This window comes from Schistosoma haematobium, chromosome 3 (genome assembly GCF_000699445.3).
Source record: "Schistosoma haematobium chromosome 3, whole genome shotgun sequence".
Classification (NCBI taxonomy): Eukaryota; Metazoa; Platyhelminthes; class Trematoda; order Strigeidida; family Schistosomatidae; genus Schistosoma; species Schistosoma haematobium.
Window position 1 is genome coordinate 1084743 of NC_067198.1, and position 26396 is coordinate 1111138.

The window sequence follows — 26396 nt, forward strand, 5'->3', positions numbered from 1 at the left end:
CGGATCACCGCAGCTTCAATCTTTCACTAGATTCATGGAAACGGATTTCGTAAGTTTTCTTCATATCGCAATGCTGTGGTGCTGTTTATGATCCTGTGACTCCGTGAATCTACTAGCAGGTTGAAGTTATGCAGTAAATCAATGCCTATTATAGCACTGACGCATCAGCTACGACAAGGTCCTAGTGATACAGAGCTCCTCGTCCGGAATCCAAGGACAACTTCCGCTTGCCGTAAGTCTTGATACTTGATTTTTTGCCCCTTTCAGCATTAAAGTTTCTTCTCAATTCGCTTAATAGGGGTACTACTCTGATTTCTGATCCCCTACCTACTAAGAACCTACCGTCCGTTAATCATTCCTGAACATAAACGATTGTTTCTAGGAGCTGTGCTAGTTGTCACAGTTGTTACCAAAAATCAGTGGGATCGTTTAAATTTGCATGGTTATCTATATTTTTGAGCTCTGCTGCTGTATTTTGATGATACCAGAATATATTTGGAGCTAAGCGTCTCCATGAGCATGATCGGTACATACCTCTGAATCTACTTTGCGACCACCTACTTTGTCTGTTGTTTTGGTCTGCGTTCGTCAGTTTGTGGCATAGAACATCAATCTCCTCTCGTAACGCATCGATTATTTCATCTACTGTGGAGTTATGCCTTTGTGGAACCGTGTGTCTCGTACTCTCATATATCTTATCGGTTATTTTAGCAATAATGTCTATTTCTGCATCGCTATCCCCGACTGCAAGGATCTGTTGGACACTCAATTGAAGTCGTCGAAGCCGCAACTGGCAAAATATATTTCTATCTACCTTTTTATCCCTAATTAAGCTGCCCATCTAATTTCTTAACTATGATGGCATCCTATCTCCGATTTTTACTTGAATGAGCAGCTGCACGATGGCTTGCTGATCGGTTCATGAGACGACCATTATCACTGACTGCTTTAATACGTCGCATGGTTTTTTCTGCGTCCTGATTAATCAGGGCCTCTCGCACATTGTTTGTTACTTCATTCAAAGATAGTGAGCTTGAGTGATCGAATTTATCTCGATGTCAGCGAACATGGTTGACTACAAAATAATGCAGATCACAAAGCTATAAGTATATCGAGCGTATTTGAAGTGGAGGTGCGAATAAGTACATGAGGACAATTACATAAACATACAGTGCTGTACATACCTGACATAAAACAATTCACGGTACTTTGCGATCATTTATTTTCTACGGTGAATGTCTGTCTTATATCCGACATGTTCATTCTCCACTAGTTAACGCTTCACATTAGAACTCATAAAGTTACGGCTCGAACTTTGAAATCAGTAAGTTAATGATTACCATCAATAATTATCGTTATTATTACGACCACTATTATTAGGAGTAATCAATTTCTTACTTTTAGTCATTTTTACACGCTTAGGTTCCAAGCTTTCAAAAGTACTGATTGTGAGCAAATGAAAGAATAGTCAACAAGAGATTGTGAGGTTATGATCTACAAACTAATAGATGTTAAATAGAAATCTTTACAAGATATCAAGGATATACTGAAATATTCATATCATTTGTTTCTGTAATTACTAACTTCACCATTCTATTTTACGTCAAGATATATAAGGTACCAATGATTACAAGTGTGCTTCCAGTATTCTCATAATGACCTATTCTCAACTACTTCAGAACTTTTCTGACAAGCCAAAGAACCACTGTTCGAATAACCTCAGGTAATATTGACTGGCTTGTTTGACCTGGTAGTTTCGATATTTCCAATTGCTCAAGCGTTACAATAATGTCTCTCACTTACGGAGTCTCATTTCGGCATTTAGTCATGGTAGGACAATTTCTGGTTTCCTAAAGCCCATTCAACACATGCTGTAAATCACATTGGTTTAGAATGTAGACAATTTTGCTGGATAAATGTTACATTTCGCATTGAAGTCGACGTAAATGTATTCGGTTTATAAAGTAAACTTGCATATTATATGTTTTCAAGTTTGACAATTAACAATCTAGGTGAGATCATCGTCAACTAGGAAGTCTGGGAAACTCTTACTTCCTATTTCGGAACTCTAACGTCACCGACAATCTCGCTGTAAATCTCAACCACAACATTCAGATCTCCGAACTGCTAATCCAGTCACAGGTCAGTGAGTTGATTTACAATGATCCAACTGTGAAACTATAGCCCATCGTACATAGAGCGCAGCTGGAATCTATGGTCATCAGTCATGACATTCTCACCCACTGAAAACACGTGTTTAATCTCAAAGGCAGTTGATCGAGTTCTTCACTAACGAGAGATGTCCGCTCAGTGCTTCTGGATCTTCAATGGTGTCCTAGCTACGATCAGTTCATGATTTGAATTGTGGAAATCTCTCTGTACTAATAGTATTTAGATATGCCAAAGTATTGTATCAAATTGCAGAGAGTAGAATTACTATATTATTATTCTTTTGTTATCCCGTCGTACTATTTAGACTGTAAATGATTATGATTTGGTTATTTATTCTTTGAGAAAGTGGTTCACACTGAGTCATGAAACATCAGAAAGTTTAAGTTTTCTACTCATTGATACATTACAAATATATTAATTTATTTATAACAAGTAAAGCCTTGGTAATGATACCTGTACAGAGTGTATTTCTCAAAGTTTAAAATCACAAACCGGTTATAGATAGAACCATATTTAGGTGACAGATGAACCGGATAGCCGCTTCCTCCTAGTATGGGACTCTTCAGCAGTGTGCATTCACGAACACACCTACGAGAACAGATCCCACGAAACCAATAAGCCAATGAGCTGAGATCCTACGACGTTAATGTCTAACCTCAAAACAAAATTCAGGAGGCTTTATAAACCTCATCCATTGAATGAGGAAGATAACTGTTTCATACTCGACACAAACTGAAATCCAAGGCTTTCTACTAGAAATCCAGTATTAACAAATGTATCACGGAATACATCTTAAGATAACACAGAAGACCACTGAAATTCTTGTCTGTTCAAATCCAGTTTCATCGTTTCTGTAATAGCCCAAACAAAACTATCGCTTAGTTAACAATGACTTGCGATGTTTATTCTACTGTCATTAGGCTGAATGATTTCATATAAGCCAAAAAATGTCAAATTCACCGGAATATATTTAATTTTCGACGTTTATTCATCATTTATCTCTGTCTGATACTCTTCATGGAGGTATCTTAGACCACATATTTAACGTTCATTTCATTTATTAGCTAAGTAATGCTTATTATTCGTGTTTAATTGTAGGTTAACTGAATGGAAATAAACCTGTGAAGAATAGGAAACAAACTTTCAAATAATCAGTGAACATTATCAACAGTGAAGTTACTGTTGAATAATGAATGAATTTCCATACAATAGTTGCATATATAAACAAGACTGCGGTTTTATTTCTTCTACCAGTAGGAACCTACAAGATATATCTGAAAGTGACTTCGAAAATATAGGCTTGTGTACTAAACCTTGAGTTGCACTGATTACAAATGGACTAGTGATATCATCCGATTGCCTAAATTCAATTACGTAAGACGGAGTTCAAAGCTGAGATCTTCAGATTGAAAGCATAGCGCTTCAATCCCTAAACCATCACTTCAATTAACGTGTATCAATATCCTTGAGATGAAATAATAGATTGAATTTGAATTGTCGTTGACCAGTTTTTGATATGGTATCGGTCGATGAAATCGATGAATGTTGATTTCAATTGTCTAGATAGATGTTTACATTTTAGTTAGAATCGGTGATACAAGAAAAAGTAAATCGAACATAGAAGTAGTTGATGGTAAAGAAATGAAGAATGAAAGTAGTCGAGTTTAGTTTGACATAGTAACAACTGGTGATTTCTGTGACTGTCAAATACGCACTTTAGTGGATGTGTAAGAAATAGTCTATACGTCTGAAAGAACACAATGGACACATTGGATTTCTTTACTTAATACTTCATGTCTCTAATCATACATTATCTGTCGTATTTGTATATCATGGAACCACTCATAACTAATCATTGATTTAAAATTCAATACAGCATTTACGACCTCCGTGACCGGAGTTTATTCACTTCAGTGAATCACCGTTTCCCTATTCCTATTCTGATGTATAACCCAATCCTCCTATTCATATCAGCATGTTTCCCTCTTTTCATATTCCTTTATTCATTGTGTGCTCCACTACTTGATAATTTGTTCATCTTGAACCACTAGCTTTTGAAACAGTCTCAAATTTACTTCTGTTAAGCGGCAATGTTCAAATCGCTCACACTTGTACTATTTCCCCATCAACAGTAGAAGAGCTGTGAGCTAGAATCCACCTATGACGAAACCAAGTAATCTGTTGTCTTCATCACAAATTTTCAGTGAAATGATAGAATTAAATCAGTCGAACTTGGGCATAATTTCTCAAACGTGGGAACAACAAAGTGTCTACCAACTATGTTCCTCTCTCAAAATGGACATAACCAACATCTGATGCTATATGGACTTGTTCATTATAGCCTTTTATCAAAGAATATTAGAATTCTTAGTTCGTGAATAACAGAGTTATCTAGGAGGCATAATTACTCTCCGCATATAAGCTCATCCATCTCGCTAGTCTCAAACAGGAAGAAAAAATCATAACGTAAATGCTTAATTTGCAAAATATCAATCAAGTGTGAAGCTTTTTGGTTTTTACATTACTCACTGGTATCAGATGTATGGAAGCGTCCAAGTCACCTATTTGAGATACGTGCAAAATCGAAGATGTTCACATAACAACGATTTGTCTAAAATAGCGTTCCTCAACTTGTGAGATGTCTGTGGCGTTTAACGCGTCCATGATGAAAAGGGCTTCGATAGAGCAACTAGACAGCTGATAGTTGTGTCTAAACTTGGCAACAGTTTACTAACTAGCAAAATCCCAAACAAGAGCAATTAATATAGAAAACGTTGTGTTCAAGCTAAATAAATACACAAAATTGTAGATAACTGTTACAATGATTGAGGTAAAGTAATTGTATTGATAAATATTTGAGAAAATATCAGACGACAAAATTGCGTTACAATATAAGCCTAGAAATTACTTGTCATACAGCGATCTACTGAATAAAAATAAGTAGTATAAAACAAAACACAAAAGAGTCGAGAGGAAGTGAATTAGGACAGAGTACGTGAAACCGACTAAACACCGTCCCCCACAGACAGCATGTCTTTCCTTATTCTTACTGATTAGATATTTCGTGTGACGACATTCAAAGAATATTGGGAACTCAAAAGAACTGTCAGTCAACACCATGGTCAGAAGTTTCAATACAAATTTCAAGACAATTTATACGAATATTCGTCAAGATTAGACAGTACTACTATATAGGGCGGAAACCTGGAGAACTACGAAAGCCATCATTCAGAAGATACAGGTGTTTATTAACAGTTGTCCACGCAAAATACTTCGGATCAGATGGCCGGACACTACAACATCAGCAACAACCTACTGTGGGAAAGAACAAACCAGATCCTAGCTGAGGAAGAAATCAGGAAGAAGCGCTGGAAGTGGATAGGACACACATTGAGGAAAGCATCGAACTGCGTCACAAGACAAGCCCTCACACGGAGTCCTGAAGGCCAAAGGAAAAGAGGAAGACCAGAAGATCGCATTATGCCGGGAAATGGAGACAGACATGAGAAAAACGAACAAGAATTGGATGGAACTAGAAAAGAAGGTGGAGGACAGTGTGGGTTGGAGAATGCTGGTCTGCGGCCTATGCTCCATTAGGAGTAACAGGCTTAAGTAAGTAAGTAAGTAAGTAAGTAAGTAAGTACAGTCACTTTGGGAAGTGTTTCTACACTCTATTACTCAATCGTCTGTTCCTTCTTATATATAAATCTTACGTACATATCTGATGCATAGTTTTCACGTTTACCATCCTCTTACATTGCGGTTGTATTAAAATCTTGCTGCAACTGACTATAATCTAATATTGAATTAAATACCACTCTTAATTGGTCATTAAGTTGACGTAATTCAACAACTAATAGATACCTTGTAAATATATTTGATATGAATGTTGATAAACCAAGGTATTGTAAGGTTTATTCATTTTCTTTAGGAATAATTTCTATCTCCTTTTACTTGCTTACTTACGCCTGTCACCATTTACTCAACTTTCATAGGAAATGTTTTCCACTGCTTTCCAGTTGCTATTCATTATTTTCGTGTCTGCTTCCAATTCTCGACGCAGTTTGTTATTTGGTCTCCCACCTTTCCGTTCCCCTTCAGGATTCCAAGAGGGCGCTTGTCTCGTAATACAGTTTGGTGATTTCCCTAATGTATATCACATCCACTTCCAGCGTCTTTTCCTGTTACTGATAGTATCCGACCCACGGACATTGAGTATCTTGTGTCGACAACTGTTTATAAATACTTGTGCACTTTTGTTGAGGGTTGTGGTACATCTCAATGTTTCAGCTCAGCACAGTAGAATTAACTGTCTTCACGTTCGTATTGAAGACTGTGACGTTGATATTGTTTGAGAAATGTTTTGAGTCCCATGTGTTTTTCAGTTGTAGAGATGCTGTCGCTGTTCTGCCAATCCTTTCTCTTACGTAAGCATCAGATCCTCCTTTTTCATCGATGATGCTACACGGATATGTGAAACATTGCACATCATCCAAGGCTTCACCATCAAGTGTGATTGATTTTGTGCTCACTGTGTTGCATATGAGGATCTTGGTTTTTCCCTTGTTTATTTTGAAGCCTACTGATGCAGGGGCTGTTGCTACACTAGTTTCCTTATCTGCATTTGTTCGTGTGTACTGGATAGAAGATCTGGACCATCTGTAAAGTCCAAACCGTCTAATTACATACAACCTGTTCATTTTACTCCGTGCTTTCCCTCCCATGTGGAGGTCCTCATTATCCAGTCCACAAACAGAAGGAAGAGAAAGTTTGGGAGTACAGAAACATCTCTTCCCAATCTAACCTTTACTGTCTAGATTGCGTCCACAGTGTTTCACTTATTCCGAGCACCGCCATGTTGTGTCCTCTCATTTCTACAGCGATTTGATCAGTCCTCCCGATCTCCCACATTCTTTGAACAATTCATTTACCTCTATTCTTAGATGTTCTGGTTGTTAGACGGATCATTCGTATCGAGATCTGAAGCATCATAACTCTAATAAATGGAGATCCTTCAACACACAGGGAAGAGTCAAGGTAGCATTAAATATTTATTGTGTTAAGCGTCGTTTTAGCAAGGTGATTTTTAACAAGACGGCCTTCCTGATCCCGTTTTCAACACACATTCTACACCAGAGCTTCAGACCGACAGAAACCACAGAACAGCAACAAGCAGAGTTATTCTGTCCTAAATGCGTCAAATATCATGTGACAAAATCTTCACTCAGAATACGGACTGATGCCATTTGTCTCTGTGCTAAACCAGTGATGCGTAGACCAGCACAAACAACCTCGATTCAACCCGAATTCATCATCGATCCTCTGTATAGTCACTTCTCATCTAGACCATCCTATTCAGTCCACAACACAAATATCAGCCTTCATTGTGTGAATGGTGTATTTCAGACAAACGTAGTTTCCATAAAGGCCGACCAGACTGTATCACACCATGAAATACAAGATCAAGTGAAACGTGGCTGTCAGTGTGAGAAACTGTAACTAGTAGATTGAGAATAGATTAAGAATACTAACCCATATATCAGTAGTCAGTAGATCAAATGAAATCTGATTATAAAAGGAATATGTACACATATACAAATATAATCTGGTTAGTTATAATTAAACAATGAGAATGTATATAATCATAGTCCATAATAACTCCTAACAACCAACATTCATTTATTCTTCGTTCACATATAACAACTATACACAGCAATATTCTTGACTGAATGCAGTAACATAGAAACCAGATTATTGATAATAATACTAACTGTTTAGTAATGGATTGCACCATTTACGGTAACATTAACAAATGAGATGAACTCTGAAAACCTTAAAACTTATCGACCTTTACTCAGATTAACCAAAATCACTTTGAATAAAATGCATTTTGTGAAACTCAAAATCTTCATTAATCAATGAATTAACTCGGATACAACGGATTCAATGTTAAGAAATCGATCTGTTTCTAATATTGATTGATCGTTACTTACTTACTTACTTACTTATTTATGGAGCGTTGCGTCGAGTTGGGATTAACTATGAACACCGCTACCAAGTAAATCAGAAGGCGAAGGTTGAACGTAACCAAATAAATTCATTAAATCCTCGAGAAGCCAAATACCAGAAGGCAGTTAATGGACCATATCGAGATATATATCTGCTGGCGATCTCGTGGTATCGAAAGGATACCGAGATCGTGCCCGGATACAAGCTTGGTTACAGAACGTAACTGCATTCGCGCGAAGTTACAATCGAAGTGTAAGTATGAGAATGGAAGCACAAAATAGCTGTCTTTAGCACAATTAAACAAAAGCAAATTAAAACAAACACTGGTACAGTTGGTTATAATAAGAATTGTTTCTATTAAACCAGTCGTGTTCTCGTGATAAATGGTGAGTTACTACACTTACTTACTTACTTACTTACTTACTTATTTAATTACTTACTTAAGCCTGTTACTCCTAATGGAGCATAGGCCGCCAACCAGCATTCGCCAAACCACTCTGTCCTCAGCCTCTTTTTCCAAGTCCATCCAATTCATGTTCATTTTTCTCACGTCTATCTCCATTTCCCCGCATAATGCGATCTTTGGTCTTCCTCTTTTCCTTTGGTCTTCAGGACTCCGTGTGAGGGCTTGTCTTGTGACGCAGTTCGATGCTTTCCTCAATGTGTGTCCTATCCACTTCCAGCGTTTCTTCCTGATTTCTTCCTCAGCTAGAATCTGGTTTGTTCTTTCCCACAGTAGGTTGCTGCTGATGTTGTAGTGTCCGGCCATTGAATCCGAAGTATTTTGCGTGGACAACTGTTAATAAACACCTGTATCTTCTGGATGATGGCTTTCGTAGTTCTCCAGGTTTCCGCCCTATACAATAGAACTGTCTCAACATTTGTATTGAAACTTCTGACTTTGGTGTTGGTTAACAGTTGTTTTGAGTTCCAGATGTCCTTCAGTTGTAAATATGCTGCTCTTGCTTCACCGATCCGCGCTTTCACATCTGCATCAGACCCACCATGATCATCAATGATGCTGCCCAAATTGACTGACTGTTACCTCCAGTGATTCCTGGAAATCATTTTTCACTCATAGACTGATATAAGGAAGATATTTCTGGATAAGTGCGCTAATTTCAAAAGATTTCAGCATTCAGGAATTTGTCATAGTTGTGTAAAGCACAAATCTAATTGAATACAAATCAGTAGTCAAACACATTAGTAATGCAAAGAGATGTGTGGAGATTGTTCAGCTTCAGTATCATTAACACAAATGGCCAATAAGTAACGGAATATCTTGTAAGATTATAAAGAATTGGACAGCCTGCAACAACTGTTGTTAATCAGTTTAGAGTCAACCGCAAACAACTAAGTCAATGTCAAAACATTAAAGCTCGTTTCTTTTCATTGTTTCGTGTTGGGATTATATGTCCTATTATTTAATGCTGAACGTTGAAGTGCTTTTTGTGTCTGAAATGGCAACCTCGCTCACCGAACCACGTTCCAGAATTTTAAAATGAATGTTAATGCACTGCTAATGTCCTTTCTTCGACCGGTGAAACGAGAGGTGATGACCTGTACGAAAAGCCGAACAGACCCAGTTTGAAGTCTCTCAACTAGAAACTATAATTTACAGATTCCAAACATTCATGTTCGAATCCAGCACCTTCATCTCTCACTGTAATATCTGAAGTTTTTAAATACTATTGACGGTGAAGGCGCCGATTCGCACTACTGAGCATTTCTATACTAGAAGAAGACAGTTTTCCACCGTATTCTGGTTTTCCATGTTAACATACTTTATGTTGATTCTTGATCTCACTAAATTTCAACATTCGCCATAAACCTTTACACTGAAATTCTAATAACATTGGGAGTACGATAGACATAACTGATGACTATGGATATTGGACACGGTATATTGTGAACTGATGGAAGTTATAGACAAAGATTGATGAGTTCTGAATCTACCATAAATCCCACATAGATAGTCTTTTTATGTTAATAGTGTCCTTCAATATTCATTGCCACATAAGGATCAACTGCCTTCTCACTACCCTTTTATTAACCTGAATAAACAAGGATGTTAGTGAAATGCATCGTTTTACACAGTAACCAGTAACTACTTAAAGTAACGTGGTGAATATTTTTATTACACTCAGTAAGTGAAAAGTTCAAATAACCCATTGATATGGAAAGCTTAACAGAAGTTGTACAACATAAGGTCAATCGATGGAGATCAGAAGTAACCTGAATAATAAATGCCATCTCATTAGCTGAGAAATGGATTGCTCTCTTAACGTGTAGAATTCTACATGTACAAATGAGCACTTGTGTATTTGATTCAGTAATCAAATAAACTCTCCATTCCAATCCTGTTCTCGATCAAGTAGTCAGTTGTGGTATTTGACATTCAGATCATCGCGTAGCAGTATCAGATTCCGGATAACACGTGTCACAGCATCTATGATTACAAATAATTCATTTCATGATGAATAATGACAATGAATGGCTTAAGAAATGGTTGCCGCTTGTACTTCACCCAATAAGCCATCTATCATGCTATAGAATCAATCAAAAAATTTTATTAATTGAGAATACCCTAAAGTTAGCGGCTACTCATCATATGTAAGCACATAAACCATAATCACTTAAGTGAGAGATTACTCTTTGAACCATTCATACGACAACGAAGTTGCTTGATTGACTCATATTGAATAGCCCACCCAAACACGGTTCCATTATACGATAAATTAAACATTGAAAAATCTCTTCTGTGTTGTCTGCTAGTCGATTTACCAAGTGAGTTTGTCTAGTAAACTGATCAGTTTCATGTGCGATCATTGTACCAGTCTGATGAGTGAGGCTCAACTGGTTTTGTGCAGTTTGAATCATGCAAAACGGAATTCTGACTGATCTAATTATCCTACCAGTTGAGACAAATCAACAAGGTGTGATTGGAATCTGTCTCGAAACTGATGTCCTCCATAAAATCTGAACCCACATCAGAACATAATCCATGCAATCTCAAATCAGTTAAACTAATACCAACCAACATTTTAACCAACTGACAAACCAGTTGAATCACATCTAACATCTAGATAAGCATGACAGTGATCAATATACCGTGATCAACCATTGTCAACAGGTAACTTCAAATACACGCATCGATGTCCATATGTCTAAGAGAAGCACATAATCAACCAAATTCTTATCCGACTTTTCATGTCAATTTACCGGCTTTGGCTTCTCCTAGTGATGAACATAATTTGAATGAAATTCCTTATAAAAATGAGGAAAGTTACATCATCATCAGATGAATCAAATGATGATCGAAATTCTAATTGGGATTTTGATAGACGCCGATCCATCTTGTGATCCACTAACGAAGATTCTTAGTGAAATTGAAGGCAGTGTTTCGAAAGAATCATACCCTCATGACCTCAACTCAAATGTCGTTCATTATCATCATCTAGTATTCTCGAGTGAAATCTTCATTCAATGCGAGAAATGAAAGTCACATTAGTTGTAACTTGGAGATATGATGATGCAAAATTATTTCGTAGTAGAGGATAACCTGAGAGAATTTACAGTTACAGATATCGTTTTTGTGAATCAAGATGTAAACTTCGAATCTTCCAAAAGAAAGTGGAGGTGTTATATCCTAGTGGAGATTATACTACGGGTAACTTCTGAGAAGTATTAATGGACTAATTTTATATATACATTCTTGTTGTATAACTATCCAGTAACTAGATTATGTATAATCATATTGTTCTTATTGTTAACTTCATTTCGACCTATAAACTATTGATAGAATATTTGATATACCTAAATGATACTCAGCTTAGTAATTACAGTCTCCCACATTCACAGCCACATTCTCACTGGATCTGGTACAAATGACATCTTTTATTTGATCGAGTGAGGTGGTCGGTTCGCCTTGTAAATAAACGAGATATATTTGAAATAAATTATTCGCATAGTGGAAGCTGTCAATGGAGTCCTGAACTTAAATTGCAGCGTTCGGAAGAAAATTAACAATAAGGACACAAGACTGCTCATACCGGTCGATATGTCATTGATTTGGCACAGATCTAGGAATGCATAAGTCGTATTCCGACTGTCGAATAACTCACGTCATAATTAGCCGAGATTGAAGACACAACAATCACATCTAATAATGGATACGCATGACAGTGATCACTACAGGTGGTCAACCAAATGTAGCAGGTAACTTCAAATGCACACATTGAATTTCACACATCTAACACCAAGAGTAAAGAGAATTTAGGGCAACATCTAATTGATGATATCAATGATGATGATGATGAATGATAAGTGTGTTTTCCCATTAAAAGATCATCATTCCAATGGAATTTCACTCCAACATCACAATATGGCATCCTCTGATCACATAATTTACTTAAGCACCTTCCAGTGAATAATGAAAATCAGATGAAGGAATGCACAATGTAAGTAATGATTATAATTATGCAACCAAACAATGAGTGATTGCACAACATATCCGTGTAAATGTAATTCATAGTTGCACAATCAACTCGAATTCAGGTGAACACAAACAGTAAAGTTACACAAGTAACGCTGAAATAATGGCAAACGCATAGTCCACACCAACGACACATCACACAATGATTCAATTGATTTACAACTTCATTCGAACTGCATATTCAAATTAACTTCAAGTGAAGTTAATCAAACTGATCGAATTTGCAATCAGTTCACAAATACAAAAGAATCAATATGATTACTGATAGTGTAAACAAGTCGTTGATTGATTCCAACTAGTCTCCTCATCGCTACTTCGATGCTGACATCTCCTCAATTATCGAATTCCATCAATTCGATACAATCGAATGAGAATCAGTAAATCCAGTCAAACAGTAACGTCTATTGAATCGGTCGAATCACTAATATCATCAATCATCACACAGTCACATAATAACACGTCGTAAATCACAAGTTCATTCATCTTAACGTGATGCTTCTCACAGTCATTCAATGTGTAATGTAAAATCATCGTGTAAAATGAAAAACCACATTGTTAACTTCATCATTTATTCTCACCAAAATCAAAACTCTCCATAAACTCACCTTGATGGAATCATCAGATTAGTGTGAACACAATGTATCCAAGAAAGTATTGAGGCAAAGTGAAATAGACGAATAAAACAATACGCTTATCATTTCATTTCAATAAACAAAGTTACAATATGGGAAACTGCATAAGAAAACAAAACAAAAAACAAAATCAGAAAAACACAAGTTCACATACATCGATCCACCATTCAATATCACATCACATCACATCACTATAATTGGTAGTCATAGTAACAAGAATAGTAGTATGCACATCATTATTGTTCCCAATCACCACTAACACCACAACCACAACAACAACAACAACAACTATTCAATATAATCTGTATTCAGTAATTGTGTATATTCAATATTATCATATTGATTGATGGAATTAGATTGATGCAATGATTCTCTATCATATTTATATGATGATGGTGTCCTCCTAATCGACAAGTTCTTCATCTCAGTCCAATCCGATGATACACCATAACATTTAGCCATTACTATTAATGATAATAATTGTCCAATCATCACAATAAACATATGCCATACAAATATCACAACAGTTAACATCACTTTATCATGATCACTTTCATCCCATGCTTGATTGAATGGAGAATTTAATAAAAATCCACTTTGACATATCCATGATCCATCGATCATTACACTGAAACATTTGATCCATGTCCATAATAAGGAGTTGTTAAACACCCCCGTCACCCCAAACTCAACTCCCTTCATTGTCGTCATCATCATCATTTCATGTATCATCGAGCAACCAACTATCAATCCCCAATAACTAATCAATAAACAACATGTTTCTGTAATATGTGGTTGTTGATAGGATTGAGCACGTAAACAATAAGTATGTACAAAGAATGGTAATGCATATATCATAGAATCAAATCCTTTCGGTAATACAATGATTATTGTCGACATGAATATATCTAATAAACCAACTAGCAACATTGCTGTATAAAATGGAAATTGAGCATATTCATGATGACGACCTAATTTCAATGTGATCAATTCTACACCAATACCAATCAGACAACAAATTACTTTACATAAACCTTCTCCCCTACTGTGTTTACAACAACCTGGTGATCCAATGGACACAGTTGTAGTAGATTGTTCATTATGATGCTTGTGTTTGGTTTTAGAATAATGTTGTCTTAATGCTTGAATCCACCACCAAATTCCTAAACATAATAGATATATACCTAAATAGGTATAACTAAGAAATAATCCATCATTTCCATGATTAACTAGATGAATTGATGACATCGAATTAACATTCTCATTATGTTCATGAATATCATCATGATTAGAATGTTGCATCATTCAATGGACTAGTTGAATAGAAATGAATCTAATAATATTCTATGTATTATATACACTAAATAGGTTTAATGTTTCTATTATATCTAATCATTGGTTCAATAAATGTTTACAATGAAAAGAAATGCTATAAGCTTTTTAACCAATCACATTCTATATTCCATTTAATCTCTCATCACTATGGTAACTGAGTGAGTGAGTGAGTGAGTGTGTGTGAGTGTGTGAGTTGACAACCAAATAAGAATGAAATGAACAATCTCATTGATTTATTTAATGAGTAGGTCACATGATGTATTTTTCTCTTAAATTGGATTATTAAGGTTGAAAAGGTTTACCCTCTCTCTCTCTCTCTCTCTCTCTCTCTCTCTCTCTCTCTCCAATAGTTCATACACACAACGGTGTATTTACATTTTAATAAACAATGAACTGAATGTTACTATGCTCTTATACATTCAATCTCATTAATAGTCTATATCTTTTGAAAATCGATGTATATGGGTTGATCAATTAATGATTATGTAATATGAACGTTATGAACCTTAATAAATGACTGATTTATGTTAATGGTGAGACTAGAATTTATGGATGACCTATAAGTGGCGCTAATAATACCTTGAGAATGTCCACCTATATACTGCGGTTAAATGACGGTTATAAACCAGTGTGAAAAATCAGAATTAATATTTATAGTTGATGTGAATCCTGGAGAACTGATCATCTGATTCCTGTCAATATGATCCTCCTCAATGGTGATTCCGATAGTCTTATGTAATTGGATAAAGCAGTAAGGTCATGGTTTTTTCTCTCTCGTTGAACATGTTCAAATGTAACATAGTATAAAGTGCTTGAGCTGGTCAACTTTTTTTTTATCTAAAGAAGTTCATGTGGATTCATTAGCTATTTGATTAAGTCACATATCAGTATGAATTGAGGTGATTCAATAATCATTAAAAGAAATCTATATAAGAGTAACAGGAATTTTTTTTTGATAATTTAGTAAAGATTTATTCAATTAGTATATCCTATTCATCAATGATCAATCTCATCTTAATATGAAACTATATAATGTTGGGTATTAATGACTCAATCATGGATTGAACCCAGAACTTTCAAGTCTCATGGTCAGTGCTTTTGTCAACAGACTAAAGAACAGTTAACACAGGGTTGACACTTACAGCTTAATTAAACTATCAATTTAGAATGATGATCATTCCAGTAATTGGTGATGACTGTTATGCTTATATATTCATAGATTAACTTGGATATTTTACAATACACTTATAATCACCAAATCTTCTAATGAAATATCAACTCGATCCAGAGAACATTTAGAGAAAAGATAAAGAATCTTTATTGAATGAAATCATTTGTAGATTTTCCTACCATATTCATGAATCATCACATTGTATTATGTTACATTCGAACATGTTCAACGAGAGAAAAAAAACATGACCTTACTGCCTTATCCAAGTATATCAGACTATCGGAATCACCGTTGAGGAGGATCATATTGACAGAAATCAGCTGATCAGTTCTCCTTGATTTACAGTAATAACTTATACCTCACATTCATGAGTTGAATCCCCTTTTTTTTCCTAAGGGACAAAAGACATTAAACTAAACTAACTGAATAACATGTCAGATTTTACAATTCATCACATACTACTTATTAAAATTTAATAATAAGTAATCAATATCATATATGAAATTAAGCTAAATCACTTATTAATTAACATTCATACTACATAATCATACATTGATCAAGAAGAACCGATCAACATCGATGTCTACAAGACAAGCTGTAAACCATATATGGAGAGATTTGAAGTGATTCACGTTGATTATGTCGTTGAGAAGAACGATGAATGCTCCACAATTAAACCATCTAGCTCAGAGGACGAAATTCCATAAAATTCATCCACCTGAAGTACAAATCTTCTCCACCATCTCACTATTCATCTCTGCTTAAATAAATATAAGATATAGACTATTAATGAGATTGAATGTATAAGAGCATAGTAACATTCAGTTCATTGTTTATTAAAATGTAAATACACCGTTGTGTGTATGAACTATTGGAGAGAGAGAGAGAGAGAGAGAGAGAGAGAGAGAGAGGGTAAACCTTTTCAACCTTAATAATCCAATTTAAGAGAAAAATACATCATGTGACCTACTCATTAAATAAATCAATGAGATTGTTCATTTCATTCTTATTTGGTTGTCAACTCACACACTCATTCACACACTCACGCACTCACTCACTCACTCAGTTACCATAGTGATGAGAGATTAAATGGAATATAGAATGTGATTGGTTAAAAAGCTTATAGCATTTCTTTTCATTGTAAACATTTATTGAACCAATGATTAGATATAATAGAAACATTAAACCTATTTAGTGTATATAATACATAGAATATTATTAGATTCATTTCTATTCAACTAGTCCATTGAATGATGCAACATTCTAATCATGATGATATTCATGAACATAATGAGAATGTTAATTCGATGTCATCAATTCATCTAGTTAATCATGGAAATGATGGATTATTTCTTAGTTATACCTATTTAGGTATATATCTATTATGTTTAGGAATTTGGTGGTGGATTCAAGCATTAAGACAACATTATTCTATAACCAAACACAAGCATCATAATGAACAATCTACTACAACTGTATCCATTGGATCACGAGGTTGTTGTAAACATAGTAGAGGAGAAGGTTTATGTAAAGTAATTTGTTGTCTGATTGGTATTGGTGTAGAATTGATCACATTGAAATTAGGTCGTCATCATGAATATGCTCAATTTCCATTTTATACAGCAATGTTGCTAGTTGGTTTATTAGATATATTCATGTCGACAATAATCATTGTATTACCGAAAGGATTTGATTCTATGATATATGCATTACCATTCTTTGTACATACTTATTGTTTACGTGCTCAATCCTATCAACAACCACATATTACAGAAACATGTTGTTTATTGATTAGTTATTGGGGATTGATAGTTGGTTGCTCGATGATACATGAAATGATGATGTTGACGTCAATGAAGGCAGTTGAAGTTGGGATGATGGCGGTGTTTAACAACTCCTTATTATGGACATGGATCAAATGTTTCAGTGTGATGATACATGGATCATGGATATGTCAAAGTGGATTTTTATTAAATTCTCCATTCAATCAAGCATGGGATGAAAGTGATCATGATAAAGTGATGTTAACTGTTGTGATATTTGTATGGCATATGTTTATTGTGATGATTGGACAATTATTATCATTAATAGTAATGGCTAAATGTTATGGTGTATCATCAGATTGGACTGAGATGAAGAACTTGTCGATTAAGAGGACACCATCATTATATAAATATGCTAGAGAATCATTGAATCAATCTAATTCCATCAATCAATATGATAATATAGAATATACACAATTACTGAATACAGATTATATTGAATAGTAGTTGTTGTTGTTGTGGTGGTGATTTGGAATAATAACGATGTTCATACTACTATTCTTGTTACTATGACTACTAATTATAGTGATGTGATGTGATATTTATTTATTTATTATTAGAAGCTTTATTCAACATTATATTTTTGGTGCAACATAGAATTCTCAGCATAAAGTATTTCAACAAGTTTCCTTTTCTTATACCTTGATCGATTGTGACGAGAATTTTTGAATGATGACCAGTTAGATGTTAGATGTTCGTTAGTCCACATTTGATTACTGTTCATTCGTTTCAATGCATATTGCCAGCCACCATGATGTCGCTGATTGTACCCTTTTGTATCCCGTATTGCGAAAGGTTGTAAACTTTTCATAAACGCGCCTGAATAGGTTGTGCGCACAATAGACATAGTGATATGCTAAAACAATCAACAAAACAGATAACTTGATGAAATATCTAGATCGGAGGAACAGGTGGCCCAGATATTCAAGCAGGCCGCCAGCATATTGAATGGTGGATCGATGTATGTGATTTTGTGTTTTTCTGATTTTGTTTTTGGTTTTGTTTTCTTATGCAGTTTCCCATATTGTGACTTTGTTTATTGAAATGAAATGATAAGCGTATTGTTTTATTCGTCTGTTTGACTTTGCCTCAATACTTTCTTGTATACATTGTGTTCACACTAATCTGATGATTCCATCAATGTGAGTTTTGATTTTGGTGAGAATAAATGATGAAGTTAACAATGTGGTTTTTCATTTTACACGATGATTTTGCATTACACATTGAATGACTTTGAGGAGCATCACGTTAAGATGAATGAACTTGGAATTCACGAAGTGGTATTATGTGACTGTGTGATGATTGATGATATTAGTGATTCGACCGATTCAATACACGTTACTGTTTGACAGGATTAATTGATTCTCATCCGATTGTATCGAATTGATGGAATTCGATAATTGAGGAGATGTCAGCATCGAAGTAGCGATGAGGAGACTAGTTGGAATCAATCAACGACTTGTTTACACTATCAGTTATCATATTGATTCTTTTGTATTTATGAACTGATTGCAAATTTGATCAGTTTGATTAACTTCACTTGAAGTTAATTTGAATATGCAGATCAAATGAAGTTGTAAATTAATTGAAATATATTGCGATGTCTCGATCGTGTAGACTATGCATGCGCCATTAGTTCAACGTGACTTGTGTAACTTTACTGTTTGTGTTCACTTGAATGCGGGTTTAGTGTGCAACCATGAATTGCATTTACAGGGATATGTTTTGCAATCACTCATTGATTGTTTCCATAATTATAATTATTACCTGCATTGTGCATTCCTTCATCTGATATTCATTATTCAGTGGAAGGTGCTCAATTATTTGTTCTGTGTTATCAGAGGATGCCATATTGTGATATCGGATTGAAATTCCATTGGAATGATAATCTATTAATGGGAAAACACACTTATCATTCATCATCATCATCATCTTCATCATCATCATCACTGAAATAATCAATTAGATGTTGCCTTTAATTCTCTTAACTCTTGGTGTTAGACGTGTTAATTTCAATGTGTGCATTTGAAGTACCCTGCTACAATTTGTTGACCACCTGTAGTGATCACTGTCATGCGTATCCATTATTAGATATGATTGTTGTGTCTTCAATCTCGACTAATTATCACATGACTTATTCGACAGTCGAAATACGACTTACGCATTCCTAGAACTGTGCCAAATCAATGACATATCGACCGGTATGAGCAGTCTTGCGTCCTTATTGTTAATTTTCTTCCGAGCGTTGCAATTTAAGTTCAGGACTCCATGAACAGCTTCCACTATGCAAATCATTTATTTCAAACATATCTCGTTTATTTACAAGGCGAACCGACCACCTCACTCGATAAAATAAAAGATATCATTTGTACAAGATCCAGTGAGAATGTGGCTGTGAATGTGGGAGACTGTAATTACTAAGCTGAGTATCATTTATGTATATCAAATATTATATCAATAGTTTATAGGTCAAAATGAAGTTAACAATAAGAACAATATGATTATACATAATCTAGTTACTGAATAGTTATACAACAAGAATGTATATATAATATTAGTCCATTAATACTTCTCAGAAGTTACCCGTAGTATAATCTCCACTAGGATATAACACCTCCACTTTCTTTTTGGAAAATTCGAAGTTTACATCCTGATTCACAAAAACGATATCTGTAACTGTAAATTCTCTCAGGTTATCCTCTACTACGAAATAATTTTGCATCATCATATCTCCAAGTTACAACTAATGTGACTTTCATTTCTCGCATTGAATGAAGATTTCACTCGAGAATACTAGATGATGATAATGAACGACATTTGAGTTGAGGTCATGAGGGTATGATTGTTTCGAAAGATTTTCGTCGATTTCACTAAGGATCTTCGTCAATGGATCACTAGATGGATCAGTAGAAAAGTCGGCATCTATCAAAATCGCATTGGAATTTCGATCATCATTTGATTCATCTGATGATCATATAACTTTCCTCATTTTTATAAGAAATTTCATTCATATTATGTTCATCACTAGGAGAAGCCAAAGCCGGTAAATTGACATGAAAAGTCGGATAAGAAGTTGGTTGATTATGTGCTTCTATTAGACTTATGGACATCGATGTGTGTATTTGCAGTTACCTGTTGACAATGGTTGATCACGGTATATTGATCACTGTCATGCTTATCTAGATGTTAGATGTGATTCAAGTGGTTTGTTAATGGGTTAAAATGTTGGTTGGTATTAGTTTAACTGATTGGAGATTGCATCAATTATGTTCTGATGTGGGTTGAGATTTTATGGAGAGCATCAGTTTCAATACAGATTCCAATCACACCTTGTTTATTTGTCTCAACTGGTAGGATAATTAGATCAGTCAACATTCGTTTTTGCATGATTCAAACTGTATAAAACCAGTTAAATCTAACTCATCAGACTGGCAGTATGATCGCACATGAAAGTGATAAGTTTGTTAGACAAACTCACTTGGTAAATCGACTAGCAGACAACACAGAAGAGATTTTTCATTGTTTAATTTATCGTATAATGCAACAGTTTTTGAATAGACTACTCAATATGAGTCAATCAAGCAACTTCAATGTCGTATGAATGGTTCAAAGTGTCATTTCTTACTTAAATGATTATGGTTTATGTGCTTGCATATGATGAGTAGCCGCTTACTTTAGGGTATTCTCAATTAATAAAATTTTGTGATTGATTCTATAGCATGATAGATGGCTTATTGGGTGAAGTACAAGCGGCAACACTTTCTTAAGCCATTCATTGTCATTATTCATCATGAAATGAATTATTTGTAATGATAGATGTTGTGACTTGTGTTATCCGGAATCTGATACTGATACGCGATGATGTGAATGTCAAATACCACAACTGACTACTTGATCGAGAACAACAGATTGGAATGGAGAGTTTATTTGATTACTGAATCAAATACACAAGTGCTCATTTGTACATGCAGAACTCTACACCTTAAGAAATCAATCCATTTGTTAGCCAATGAAATGCATTTATTATTCAGGTCGTTTCTGATCTCCATCGATTGACCTTATGTTGTGCAGCTTCTGTTAAGCTTTCCATATCATTAGGTTATTTGAACTTTTCACTTACTGAGTGTAATAAAAATATTCACCACGTTATTTTAAGTAGTTACTGGTTACTGTATAAAATCTATAATCTTTACTTTAAAGAGGAATGTTACGGTTAAATGCTGCATTTCACGAAAGACACGGTTTGTTGACTAACTAAAAAGGGTAGTGAGAGTTCACTTCATCTTTATCTGGAACTCAGTGCTAGTGGACACTACTAACATAGGAACAATACATAATTATTATACTGGGCGCCCAATTTCTGTCAAACTATTCCTTCTAACCTTGACGAATATTCGTATATGCAATATATAATGGTCTGTCATTAGATGTGGTGGACTTACAATTCATCAGTCTTTATTTATTACCTCCGTCAGTTCACAACATACCGTGTTCAACATCCATAGTCATCAGTTATATCTATCGTACTCCTAATATCATTGGAATTTCAGTGTAAACGTTTGTGGCGAGTATTGAAAGTAACTTTCAATAATCAACATAAAGTGTTTTAACATGGCAAACCAGAATACGGTGGAAAACTGTCTTCTTCTAGTATGCAACCACTCAGTAGTGCGGATCGGCGCCTTCACCGTCAATAGTATTTAAAAACTTCTGATATTACAGTGAGGTTCGAACATGAATGTTTGGAATCTGTAAATTATAGTTTCTAGTTGAGAGACTTCAAACTGGGTGTGTTTGGCTTTTCGTACAGGTCAGCACCTCTCGTACCACCGATCGGAGAAAGGACACTAGCAGTGCATTAGTCTTCATTTTAAAATTCTGGAACGTGGTTCGGTGAGCGAGGTTGCCTTTTCAGATACAAAAAGCACTTTACCGTTCAGCATTAAATAATAGGACATATAATCCCAACACGAAACAATGAAAAGAAAACAAGCTTTAATATTTTGACATTGACTTAGTTGTTTGCGGTCAACTCTTAACTGATTAACAACTGTTGTTACAGGCTGTCCAATTCTTTATAATCTTACAAGATATTCCATTACTTATTGGCCATTTGTGTTAATGATACTGAAGTTGAACAATCTTCACACATCTCTTTGCATTACTAATGTGTTTGACTACTGATTTGTATTCAATTAGATTTGTGCTTTACACAACTATAAGAAATTCCTGAATGCTGAAATCTTTTGAAATTGGCACGCTTATCCAAAAATATCTTCCTTATTCTTTAAATGATATCAGTCTATGATTGAAAAATGATCTCCAGGAATCAATGAACGTAACAATCAATCAATATTAGAAACACATCGATTTCTTAACATTGAATCTGTTGTATCCGAGTTAATTCAATGATTAATGAAGATTTTGAGTTTGACAAAATGCAGTTTATTCAAAGTGATTTTGGATAATCTGAGTAAAAGTCGATAATTTTTTAAGGTTTTCAGAGTTCATCTCATTTGTTAATGTAACCGTAAATGGTGCAATAGATTACTAAACAGTTAGTATTATCATCATCATCATCATCATCATCATCAATAATCTAGTTTCTATGTTACTGCATTCAGTCAAGTATATTACTGTGTATAGTTGTTATATGTGAACGAAGAATAAATGAATGTTGGTTGTTAGGAGTTATTATGGACTATGATTATATACATTCTCATTGTTTAATTGTAAGTAACCAGATTATATTTGTATATATGTTCATATTCCTTTTATTATCAGAATTCATTTGATCTACTGACCACTGATATATGGGTTAGTATTCTTAATCTACTCTCAATCTCCTAGTTACAGTCTTTCACACTGGCAGCCACGTTTCACTTGATCTTGTATTTCATGGTGTGATGTAGTCTGGTCGGCCTTTATGGAAACTACGTTTGTCTGAAATACACGATTCACACAATGGAGGCTGATATTTGTGTTGTGGACTGAATAGGATGGTCTAGATGAGAAGTGACTATACAGAGGATCGATGATGAATTCGGGTTGAATCGAGGTTGTTTGTGCTGGTCTACGCATCACTGGTTTAGCACAGAGACAAATCACATAAATCTGTATTCTGAGTGGAGATTTTGTCACATGATATTTGACGCATTTAGGACAGAATAACTCTGCTTGTTGCTGTTCTGTGGTTTCTGTCGGTCTGAAGCTCTGGTGTAGAATGTGTGTTGAAAACGGGATCAGGAAGGCCGTCCATTTAAAAATCACCTTGCTATAACGACGCTAAACACAATAAATATTCAAAATAAACAAGGGAAAAACCAAGATCCTCATATGCAACACAGTGAGCACCAAATCAATCACACTTGATGGTGAAGCTTTGGATGATGTGCAATGTTTCACATATCCGTGTAGCATCATCGATGAAAAAGGAGGATCTGATGCTTACGTACGAGAAAGGATTGGCAGAACAGCGACAGCATCTCTACAACTGAAAAACACATGGGACTCAAAACATTTCTCAAACAATATCAACGTCACAGTCTTCAATACGAACGTGAAGACAGTTAATTCGACTGTGCTGAGCTGAAACTTTGAGATGTACCACAACCCTCAGCAAAAGTGTGCAAGTATTTATAAACAGTTGTCGACACAAGATACTCAATGTCCGTGGGTCGGATACTATCAGTAACAGGAAAAGACGCTGGAAGTGGATGTGATATACATTAGGGAAATCACCAAACTGTATTACGAGACAAGCGCCCTCTTGGAATCCTGAAGGGGAACGGAAAGGTGGGAGACCAAATAACAAACTGCGTCGAGAATTGGAAGCAGACATGAAAAGGATGAATAGCAACTGGAAAGCAGTGGAAAACATTTCCTATGAAAGTTGAGTAAATGGTGACAGGCGTAAGTAAGCAAGTAAAAGGAGATAGAAATTATTCCTAAAGAAAATGAATAAACCTTACAATACCTTGGTTTATCAACATTCATATCAAATATATTTACAAGGTATCTATTAGTTGTTGAATTACGTCAACTTAATGACCAATTAAGAGTGATATTTAATTCAATATTTGATTATAATCATTCGCATCAAGATTTTAATACAACCGCAATGTAAGAGGATGGTAAACGTGAAAACTATGCATCAGATATGTACGTAAGATTTATATATAAGAAGGAACAGACGATTGAGTAATAGAGTGTAGAAACACTTCTCAAAGTGACTGTACTTACTTACTTACCTACTTACGCCTGTTACTCCTAATGGAGCATAGGCCGCAGACCAGCATTCTCCAACCCACACTGTCCTCCACCTTCTTTTCTAGTTCCATCCAATTCTTGTTCGTTTTTCTCATGTCTGTCTCCATTTCCCGGCGTAATGTGTTCTTCTTTGGTCTTCCTCTTTTCCTTTGGCCTTGAGGATTCCATGTGAGAGCTTGTCTTGTGACGCGGTTCGGTGCTTTCCTCAATGTGTGTCCTATCCACTTCCAGTGCTTCTTCCTGATTTCTTCCTCCACTGGAATCTGGTTTGTTCTTTCCCACAGTAGGTTGTTGCTGATGTTGTAGTGTCCGGCCAACTGATCCGAAGTATTTTGCGTAGACAACTGTTAATAAACACCTGCATCTTCTGGATGATGGCTTTCGTAGTTCTCCAGGTTTCCGCCCTATACAGTAATGCTGTCTAATCTTGACGAATATTCGTATAAATTGTCTTGAAATTTGTATTGAAACTTCTGACCATGGTGTTGGCTGATAGTTCTTTTGAGTTCCCAATATTCTTTGAATGTCGTCACACCAAATATCTAATCATTAAGCGTAAGGAAAGACATGCTGTCTGTGGGGGACGGTGTTTAGTCGGTTTCACGTACTCTGTCCCAATTCACTTCCTCTCGACTCTTTTCTGTTTCGTTTTATGCTACTTATTTTTATTCAGTAGATCGCTGTATAACAAGTAATTTCTAGGCTTATATTGTAACGCAATTTTGTCGCCTAATATTTTCTCAAATATTTATCAATACAATTACTTTACCTCAATCATTGTAACAGTTATCTACAATTTTGTGTATTTACTTGATTTAAACACAACGTTTTCTATATTAATTGTTCTTGTTTGGGATTTGCTTGTTAGTAAACTGTTGTGAAGTTTAATCACAACTATCAGCTGTCTAGTTGCTCTATCGAAGCCCTTTTCATCATGGACGCGTTAAACGCCACAGACATCTCACAAGTTGAGGAACGCTATTTTAGACAAATCGTTGTTTTGTGAACAACTTCGATTTTGCACGTATCTCAAATAGGTGACTTGGACGCTTCCATACATCTGATACCAGTGAGTAATGTTAAAACCAAAAAGCTTCACATGATGTATTCATGAAGTATAAGTGTATGAAATGGTTAAATGTTACTGCTGAGTAGATGGAATACGAATAGCAGTGGGATAGATGACTTCTAACACTGTATTTTATTTATCATCATTATTATCATCATCTCAATCATTGCAGCAGTAATTCACAGTTCTGTACAATCGTCCAATTTTTGTTCAAACGCTACAGTTTTCATATTGTATGCTCTTAGTTCAATTTTCGCTGCTTGTTGATAAACCGTTATCAAGTGTAGACACAGCCAATAGTTGAGATATTACTTTATCGGGGTCTTTATTGCAGACGAAAAGACATGGTCAACACTACAGACATCACATAAGTTGCGGTTTGTAACTAATTGTTGTATATAATTCAATAAAGAACCGCTAT

The 26396-nt window shown here is 35.3% G+C and overlaps 2 protein-coding genes across 2 annotated transcripts; one reads left to right on the forward strand and one right to left on the reverse strand.

Moving 5' to 3' along the window:
* Positions 1 to 13250: 13250 nt before the first annotated feature.
* MS3_00004762 (uncharacterized protein) lies at positions 13251 to 14677 on the reverse strand. The gene has a single exon (XM_012945614.3). It carries the CDS (start codon positions 14611 to 14613, stop codon positions 13597 to 13599), a length of 1017 nt encoding a protein of 338 aa, XP_012801068.3. The 5' UTR covers positions 14614 to 14677; the 3' UTR covers positions 13251 to 13596.
* Positions 14678 to 17064: 2387 nt separating this feature from the next.
* On the forward strand, positions 17065 to 18081 carry MS3_00004763 (uncharacterized protein; the record flags this gene model as incomplete). The annotated part of the gene is made up of 1 exon (XM_051212736.1): positions 17065 to 18081. One exon carries the CDS (start codon positions 17065 to 17067, stop codon positions 18079 to 18081), a length of 1017 nt encoding a protein of 338 aa, XP_051068636.1.
* Between the last annotated feature and the right edge of the window lie 8315 nt (positions 18082 to 26396).